This window comes from Trichechus manatus, unplaced genomic scaffold (genome assembly GCF_000243295.1).
Source record: "Trichechus manatus latirostris isolate Lorelei unplaced genomic scaffold, TriManLat1.0 scaffold00187, whole genome shotgun sequence".
Classification (NCBI taxonomy): domain Eukaryota; kingdom Metazoa; phylum Chordata; class Mammalia; order Sirenia; family Trichechidae; genus Trichechus; species Trichechus manatus.
The window spans coordinates 101083-111507 of NW_004444123.1; the positions used below are offsets into that span (position 1 = coordinate 101083).

General features: G+C 38.4%; 1 protein-coding gene across 1 annotated transcript in view; it reads left to right on the forward strand.

Annotated features, from left to right (window-relative positions):
* USH2A (usherin) overlaps positions 1-10425 on the forward strand; it is a 551884-nt gene that overhangs the window by 37524 nt on the left and 503935 nt on the right. Inside the window, exons 9-11 of the mRNA XM_012558807.1 lie at positions 455-658; positions 785-865; positions 3639-3824. Coding sequence (XP_012414261.1) covers positions 455-658; positions 785-865; positions 3639-3824 — 471 coding nt within the window. The remainder of the gene's footprint in view (positions 1-454; positions 659-784; positions 866-3638; positions 3825-10425) is intronic.

Sequence of the window (10425 nt, forward strand, 5' to 3'; positions counted from 1 at the left end):
GTGGTGCTTCTGCCTAGAGTGCCATTTTGCCGGAACTCTTAAATACCCTTTTTAAGAAACACTGACTTTCATAGGTTACTTCACTTTCCAGAATTAACATGTTCATTATATATCATGATTTATAGTTGTCTACATTTTATTTTACAAGAAGAAACAGAATGGGAAAATACAGACCTGAAGAGGTGAAATAAATGCTTCTCACTACCAAAAGTTGAATTATACTTATCAATGTATTTTTTTCAAAATAACAGAAATAGACATCTCATTGCAATAATTTAGCCTAATAAAAAGCAGAAAGAGGCATAAAGAATTTCCCAAACAAGACTTGAAAGTTGAACAATTGTATGTAAACCCCATCCCACCCCATCAAAACGTAGTACTGCAGAGGACAGAAGTGATTGCTAATTAATGACTCAAGCCCTTTATGTGATACTGATTCCTTACTATTTGCTAGGTTTCGGTGGTTGCATGAAGGATGTTAGATTTACACAGGGTGCTGCTGTTAGCTTGGCGTCTGTGTCCAGCAGTGCTGTCAGAGTCAATCTGGATGGCTGCCTGTCAACTGACATTGCTGTTAACTGCAGGGGAAATGACTCCATCCTGGTTTATCGAGGAAAGGAGCCGAGTGTTTATGAGAGTGGGCTGCAGCCTTTTACAGGTAACGTGGAAATCCTCCACATCCAATGTTACGTGTCTCCTACATCCCCTTTGCCCTCGCCACCAGCCCACCACTGAGTCTATACGAGCAATGTTTTAATATCTCTACTTATTATTTCCATTTAAGAATACCTGTATCGAGTGACAGCCTCACACGAAGGAGGTTCAGTATATAGTGACTGGAGTCGGGGACGTACAACCGGAGCAGGTAAATGATTTATCTTAAAAGTATATGTGCACACACCTGCACGTTTGTGCATCCATGTTTGTGCATGTATAGACAAGCCGAGGCTACCACCCTGAAGTAGTAGTAGTTTCGTAATCTTGTGACAGAGCATGCCTTGGTTTGCAAATGCATCTGAAAATGGCAAAAACGCTTAGTAGATCAGTGCTTTTTTAATGTAGAATTTGCTTAGGCTTGATTCTTTCCTCTTAGAACGCAAACGGAAGGTCAGGTTGTCTTAAGGATTTAACAGGGGCATTCCTATGGCTATATGTCTAAAGAGAAACCACCTTACTGACTGCATAGACCCCCAAGAAGCTGAGGCTGGGTTACCACTAGATGAGGGTGGTCCTCTCTCGCAGAGAGTTCCGTTGGAAACCTGTACCCTCACTGGAAGCAGCTGTGTCTGTTATCACATCATGGCAGATGCTTGCCATGGTGTTGACTATTAGGGTCTTACAATGACTCTCCCAGGATAGAGCTGGAAGGAAACTGCTGATTTGTCTAATTTTTTTGAGTTGGAGGAGAAAGAACTGGGATAATAGAATACATTAGCTCTAACCTTAGACAACTGACTTATAAGTGTTTTATAGTTCTAGCTATGACCATAAAATTTTTTAACATAGGACTATCACAGGAAAGTGTTCATCATGAAAAGCTTTGAAAGTTAGTAGCTCTCTACTATTTTGGGTCACATATGTGTCAGAAAGGCAAACATATTTCCAAGTAGTTTCCATTTATGCCTCTTGAAGAAAGTTTATCCTTGGCAAGTCACAGTTTGTCTAAAGATGTGCTTTTCACCAAAATATTCTCTCAAATTTATTATCAACAATGGGTTACCAGCCCACGCATCCTCTGAGGAATTTTCTTCATCTTAAAGAAAATTAAATACTGAGACATTGTTGTTGTGTGCCATTGAGTTGATTCTGACTCATAGCAACCCTGTATGACAGAGTAGAACTGCCCCATGGGGTTTCCTAGGCAGTAATCTTTATGGGAGCAGATCACCAGGTCTTTTCTCCTGCGGAGACGCTGGTGGGTTCGAACCACTGACCTTTTGCTTAGTAGCCAAGTGCTTAACCATTGTGCCACTAGGGTTTGAGTTGGGCAACTGAGAATTATTTTCAAGGCTTTCTGCCTATTTTCCAGAAGAGAAATAGTGTGGCACTTTTCCAGGATGATTTAAAGTATCATCTATTTATAAACAAGTAGAAGCTGAATGATATCTTAAAATCCTTTTTAACTTCAATGCTAGGACAAAGCTCTAACATAAAATGTTCATTTGGTACTGGCGTGTTCTCTGCCCTATTTTACACCTCTACCTTTGTAACAAATATAAAATCTGCTGTGAGGACGATTCAGTGATGTGAGTAGGTGGCTTGAAATTGCATTTCTCAAGTAGCTTAATTGTCTCCTTTTTGAGTAGCACCGAGGAAGAATGCAAATAGAAGTCTGAATTTATAGCAATGATCTGACAACAAAGTCTTCCGCCATAAATTCATATTTACAACCTGACCACAACACTGAGCAGCTACATGCTCCCGAGGGGTGGAGAATAATTGCACTATTTAATTATTTTTGAGTCAGTTTTGCTCTGTCCCTTATGAGAAGACCATCTGTTAGACAGTACTGTACTTTGCCCTGTACCACATTTCAGGACTAATAAAATCAACATCACTCTCATTGTCCGTTTACTTGCACCACGATTGTGTGGCAGCTACTGTTTTCTGTAGGCACCTACGGTATGTTAAGTGCAGGGACAGTGGATCTCCACCTCAGTGCTCCTCCTCATCCTTTATGTTCACTTCGTTATCTCCCCACTGCCCTATGCTGAGGGTCTGAACAGTGAAGTCAGAGAAGGAGGACGTTTGATATGGGAAAGCCAGAGCGAGCCTCCATGGATGGGCCTCACAAGTGCACCAGCAGCTGGAGCAGGTCGCTCATTCATCATCCTGCCACAGAGTTCCTTGGGCTTTCTCTCGGTGTCCCCAGTGCAGTCGGCTGTGATGAAGTTGTTACTGATCAGAGCTGTAGAGACATGTAATAAATAGTTAAAGGTTATGGATTTTTAAAATTAGGGGCCCCTGCTCTGCAGTTCCTTTCCACTGTCTCATTCGGGTTATTGTTTTGAGATACTCTGAAGAAAACGTCTCTGAAAAGGATTTTGTAAAATCTCAAGGGCACCAGCCCCCCAGCCCCCCAAAATGCAATTAGGAATGTATCCTGTAGATCAGACTTGGTAGAACTTTGCTTTTTAAAAATGGATTTGAAAAACGATTGTATTTGGAAAATGTAACCAGAAATTCAAGTACAACACAATCACGTTTGTGATATCCTTTGCCTAATACATTGAAGATATAAAAGTGTCAAACCACTATGTATAATAACAGTCTAATTATCTTGCTTCAAAGGGGTACATCGTTATATTGCTTGAACTTGTTAGCTGCCCACCATCCACCTCCTTCTTTATGAGTGATGTTTAAACATGTTGGATACATTAAATGTTTTTGGAAAACCTGGACTAGACTTGAAAGGACGTTATGTCGATGGAGTTTTGATGGTTTTGAAATATAGCTTAAACTGAAAGGCTCAAGATGTGCAGTCATATTAAATCAATGCTGAAAAGTTACAACTCTAATAAATTGTATTTATGCTAATGGTTGAGTCTGATTTACTGCGGCCATTAAAAGTGAAGAATATGGGCAATAGTCTTCTCTGAGCTGCCATTTTCTCTATTTTCTATTTTATTCTTTCGCAGCTCCACAAAGTGTGCCAACTCCCTCAAGAGCCCGCAGCATAAACGGATATAGCATTGAGGTGACCTGGGATGAACCTGTTGCGGTTAGAGGTGTCATTGAGAAGTATGTCCTGAAAGCACACAGTGAGGAAGATCCCCAGGCACCCTCGGCCAGTACTGAGTTGGTCAATACCAGCACCCTCACAGGTAAAGGAGATTCCTTACTGGGGGAGACTATCAATTTCCTTTATATTTTTTAGAGAAAATTTTTCTTCCAGCTTTTCCACCCAATACATTAATATATTTAGATGTTGTATACACAATATATATATAATACACATATACATATATATGTACATACATATACATTACGTATATACACATACATTTGCATATGCATATGCAGATATATCTCCTGCTTAAAAACAGCAACAGCAACAATCATTTAATCATTTAAGGTGGTGAAAGCCTGTATCTCCTTAGGATAAGAAGGCTGATCTGCAATATTCACGGACTCTCATGGATGGCTACATTACAAGGTTGACATTCTGTCCATCCCCAAAAGATTAGGTCATAGGTGGCTATAACTAGTTAACACTCCATAAGCCCCTTTTTAGGGATCTGACGTAGGATCATTATGAGTCGGAATTGATGCGACAGCAATGGGTTTGGTTTGGTTTGGTTTTTTATGTGCATATACAGGACTGGCTTACCTATTTCACGGTGCAAAATTTACTCTTTGGGACTAGCCCAAGTTCACACCACGGTTTATTATTGTAAAATTGTTGATTAAACCTAATTATTTCAAGGTGGGGAAGTATCAGGGCACCAGCAGTTTGACTGGCAAGTCAGTGAATCAGTTTTGCACGGCGTGGTATGCCAGGCAGAACGGTTAGAGGGGAGCACACTCACACACACACCCCGACGTGCTCCACACCAAGCCACGCATGTGTGGTAAGACGGTGTGTTTCTGTTTCACAGAACATTGAAGCACATTTAAATGGAAAGTCAAATTTAAGTCTTTGGCCAAAAAAAAAGTAAATGGCATCAACAAAATTTGGTGGGAAAAATTTTTTTCTCTATCAAAAAAATTTTATAAATTGAAAAATTACATGGCTTTTACAGTAGCCTTAATTATCTTTCCAACATATCTTTCTTCAGTCAACCCCTCACAAACCTTTACTTCTGTTGATAGTGTCTTTAAAATCTACAATCCAATTATATGACCAATTAAAAATAAAAGTCACCCTCTTCCTTTTCTTTTCTTCCTGTTTTACCCACCTGATAAAAACTCAACCTAGATTATGTCCATGATTTGCCTTTGCTCAAGTTACACATGTGAGCTAGGCTGGAAGAATTCAAGCAGTTAATCACCAAAAATTCTCAATTCCCAGCTTCAGAAGGGACTCAATAATAACACCAATCTTAACCATATTTCTATAACAAGCTCCTTCTCCCATTCTCCACATGAAATATTTTATATTTTCCCAAACTACCCAAATGCTAACCTCCCTTCCTCATCCCACACTCCACTGATGGTATTATATGTCAGATCATTTTAGACACCATAGAAAAAACAGGATCTGCCATATAGGAATTCTGTCACTTTCCTACTACCAAATATACACAGTTACTGCATTTTCCTGCCTGATAGCACTATTATTAAAATTAAATGTATTAATAAAAACACTTAGAACCACTTCTGGTGTATAGTAGCCAATTGCTATCATTATCATTTTCATTATTAGTTTAATTTTCTTTCTTTTTCCTTCCTGTTACTACAGAGCTTGCCTTATCCTATCCAGTCTGAACTCTTCACAAATGCTCTTGACTCCAGTTCTTCCTGCCGTTCAGAGATGATATTGATAGTTTATCTTTCCCTCACTTGTATGTTTTAACCACCCCCCCGCCCACGGTTCACAAAGTTTGGTTCCAGGACCAGCACCAACAGCTTAACCTGAGAAGTTGCTGGACCTGTGAATTAGAAACTCTGAGGTGGAGCTCAGCTCTCAGTGTTTTAACAAGCCCTCAGTGGATTCTGATGTTCACTGAAGTTTGAGAACCACTGCTCTGCTGGATTCGTCCCACGACCATTCAAACTCTCTCTAATATCTCTTGTTTTAATACACACAGACACACAACCCAAGCCAATTAATGTCTTCCTTTTATCTAAATCCTATTCTCCTCTAGCTTCCACTTCCTCTGTCCTCTTCCCAGCCTTGCTTCTCAGAAGAGATGTGTACACATATTGTCCCCATTTCTTCACTGTACCTGGCGGCTGCTCACTTCTCTTGCTAAGGATGCCAACAGCTTCCATGCTGACGTATCCAAAGAGCACTTGACAGGCTTCACCCTCCCTGCTCGACAGTGGTCCACACAGGACACTTCTCATCATCTCTTGAAACATGTCTTCACTTCTGTGACTTTTCTGTTTGTCTTCTGGCGTTCAGAACCCTTCTTTTAGTTTCTTTTGCCAACTCCCTCTTCTGAAGCTTAAGATTACATTTTGAAGAGCCTCAGAGTTTAGGCCTGGGCGCTCCAATCTCTCTCTCTCTCTTTTACTTTTTTTTTAATAGTCTTTCTCCAGGATACATCACAGATATCCATAGATACCACATAGGTGCTATTGTTGTTGTTAGCTGCTTTCCAGTTGGCCCCTGACTCATGGCAACTCCATGTACAATAGGATTGGACTGTTGTGATCCCTAGGGTTTTCACTGGCTGATTTTTTGGAAGTAGATTACTAGGCCCTTGTTCCTAGTCTCTCTTCATCTGGAAGCTCTGTTGGAACCTGTTTAGCATCATAGCAAAAAGCAGGCCTCCACTGACAGACGGTGTGCTGAGGTGCATTGGCTGGGAATCTAACCCAGGTCTCCTACAAGGACGGTGAGAATTCTACCACTGAACGACTACTGCCCCCTATGTAGATACTGTTGTTGTTGTTAGGTGGAGTAGAGTAGGTTCCGACTCACAGCGACTCTATGTACAACGGAATGAAACACTGCCTGGTCCTGGGCCATCGTTGTTGACTCCTAAAAGCATGTCTCATCAAGATCTCTAAATGTGTGCATTCACCAGACCTTCAGATACATGGACATTTCCAGTTGGATGTCTCATAGTCTCTAAAGTTACCATATTTAAACCTGAGCTTCTGTTTCTCCTGCATTTCCAGTATCAGTAAATGATACCTCCGGCCACCGAGTCCATTAAACTTGAGTGTTACCCTAGACTTTTCACCTTCTTCATTCCTCATATCCACATTTCTCAATTCACTTTCCAAAGTATATGTTGAGTTCATCCAGGGTGCCCCTCATCTACTGTCCAGGCCAAGCACTGTCATCGCTTTCTTGGACTACTGTAGCACTCTTCTCTCTTAGGTCTTTTTAGCTCCCCTCCTGCTGCCAGTCTATCCCACAGAGCAACCAGAGACTATGTCCTTCTCCTCAAAATCTTACCATTGCTTCTCTCTCAATCTTATCTCTGTTTCCCATCATTTCCTGGTTTTTCAACTTTTGCTGTTAAAATATGATTAAAAAAAAATACCAGCATGGACATTTTGGAAGAATTTCTGACTATAATTGTAGGATAAATCCCTAGAAATAGAAAAACTGCTGTCAACACATACAGTTTTGGACTTTGAAGTCAAACAGACATTGATACACACCTCTGCCATGCATCTTCTCTGTGACTTTGAGAAGTTACTTACTCTCGCGGATCTTCCTTTTACCTCTTAACCTATTAAGTTGGAGAATAATATTTACATTAGAAGAATATTAGAATATTAGCTGATATGATGTCCCAGCTCTGGCACTTTTTAGCTATGTAAACTTGGACAAGTCAGTTAACTTCTGTGTGCTTCAGTTTTCTTATAGGTAAAATGAGGATGAAACATACCTACTTCATAGGGTAGCTGTGAGGAATAAATGAATTAATGTATTCGTAAGGCACATAGGACAATGCCTGACACATGGAATGCACTTTATAAATGTTATCTCTCAAATATCTGTAAAGTGTGTAGTGTGGTGCTTATAATATGGTAATCTCTCCACAAAGGATTGTTATGTTTATATTTCAAAATACCCAACAAAAGTTGTACAAATTATACACTCACTGGCAAGCAGAATGCAAGATTGCATATTTCATTTCATCCAGCCAACATCAAGTTTTACAGTTAAAAAAGAAAAAAATCTTTGGAAATTTGAATGGCAAAATATCTCAGAATATTATTTTAATTTGAATTTATTTGGTTACTAGAGAGATTAAGTATTTTCAGTGTTTATTGGCCATTTGTACTTCCTTTGTGATATATCCAGCTAGGTTCATTATCAGTTATTCCATTGGAGGATTCACAGTTTTCTCATTGATTTAAAGTACCTCTTTACATATGGAGAATATTATAGCCCTGTTTACCTTATACGCTGCAACCTACCCAAGCTTGTCATTTTTTTTTTATTTTGACTTATGTTTTATTTTAATGTGTAAATTAAAAAATAGTTTATACAGCTAATATAGTTTTTCTTAATCTGTTAATTTTCTAAGGGTGATTTGAAAAAAATCATACTTTCCATTCAAGATAGACTAATATTTATTTATATTAGATATAACTTATAGATAATATGTAATGAATATTGTCTGAATTAGTAATTCTAAATTTGGGGTAAGAGCAAATCAGAAGCTGGGGGCAAGGAGGTTTTTTAAATTATTCTAGCCTCTCCTAAGACTCTGAAGGACGCCTCTCTAGGGGAGTGTACCCCCAAATTGAGAACCAGTACAGCATATTGTTAGATGTTACGGTAGCGCATGACCAGCATATGAATTATGTGTATGAAGATGAAAATTAGAGAACCACTGTTATTTATTTTTATATACCCAATCTGGATATATTTTATCTACCAATCTGTCAAAAGCTAAGGAAAAAGTTTCAAATATTAATGTGATTTTGTCAATTTCTCTCTGAGACACTCACTCTTTGTTTGCATTTTTCTTTTTCCCATTACCTTTACATTCACATTTTAAAATTGTAACCCTTGGAGTCACAATATTTTAGGTATATCTTTGTGGGTAGAATCTAGTTTGATTTAGTTTTCTATTCCACTTGAGATTCTGTGCATTTTAGTAGAGGGGTTTAACTCATTCATGTTTATTTTCATAACTGATAAAAGTGCTCTCATTTTTGCATTCATGTTTTATGCCTTCCAGTTTTGTTTGTTCTTTTTGGTGTGTGTTTTTCAATGCTTTTTTCCTATTTATTTTCTATTATTATCAATGTGGACTATAAATTCTTTAACCCCCTTGCCCCCAAGAGATTTTAAAAGTATATCTGCTGCTCATAATTTTGTACTCAGTGGGCAAGTCTATATGTAGAAGATAAACTTAAAGGTACTGCCAGGTGGGCTTTTGCTCTACTGAATCAGGATAGTGGGTTTTGGGGTGTGAACTGAGAGGCACTATGACCAGCTTGGATGATTTCCAAAGTCAGAATTTCACAATAAAGAAAAAAGAAAAAAAAAAAAAACCTAGAAAGTGAGATGGGAGGTGTGAGAGAGTAGCGAGCCAGGAGGCTGGATTTGGTGGAGATGTTAGGGGTGTGGAAGCTGGTTGGTGACAGCTGCTTTGCTGTTGGCTGATAACAAGGTACCAAGACAGGATAATGGCTAATGAAGATCTTGAGTAGTTTTGCTGTTGATTGTGAAGGTAATCCACGTTAGCGTCTCTGAGGTGAGTTTTGTTGTGATTTTAACATTTGAATTAATGTTGGTTGTTAGAGTGTTATTTATTTTAATGAAACAATGTTGATACTAGATGCACAAGGTAATTTAGCTTTCTTGATGTAGGGTTCATTACCAATTAAGCTCAAAAATCTTATTAAAAAATGTGTTCCTTTCTTTTTATTAATTTTGTTATATAGTGAATTTTATTCTTCAGATTTGGGTCTTTCTTCAGCTTGGAAACTTTGCTATTGTGTATTTGATTGTTACTTCTGGTGAGAAATAGTGCCTTCCAATATTGGATATTGTTTGTTAGTCTGTCCTTATTTTAGTAGTCCAGAATACAGCTTCCAGAGTCAGATCAATCTAGGTTCAAATCCCAGCTATGCCTCAGGCAAATTTAAGAACATATCCCTTTATCAAAGTTTCATTATATATAGATTGGAGATAAAACAGTATTTATGTTATAGAATTGTGAGGATTTAAAAGAATTACCTGTGTCCAGGCACAGAGTAAATGATCAGTGACTTGATAGTTACCTTTATACTATTCAGTCTCTGAAATTTAGGTTACTGTCTCAGAATAATAATAATCATTATTATTATTTGGTACTAATAATTCTGTTCCTTGAACTTTTTAGGGTGATTTTTAAGACTCTGCTATTTCTGGCTTTTATATGATTAGCATTTTTTCCTTATCACATCCAGCTCACTTTGATGTCTGCCTACCTCTCCATATTTTCTTCTCTGCTGTTGTTTACACTAATTTTCCATCTCTTGTTTAATGGATTCCATGTTAAGTTAGATCTTATGAACAGCATGGAACTGATGATGATTTTTATATTTTTCAGGTTTCCTGAAGTAAATCCTCCTTAGTCTTCTCTAATTTGAAGGCTATGTTCTTTTTCTCCTTGGAAGGAGAAGATTTTTTTTTTTTCTCATCTGCTAAATGCCTACACCTGTCTCCACAGTTCCTCCCGTCCCTAAACTTGTCTTCAGAATCATATTTGCTCAGGAAAGATACATTATTTTCAAATCATTTTACTGGACACCTAGTTGCTGTGAATAAAAGCATCCACTGGGATTCGGACGGGGTTACTT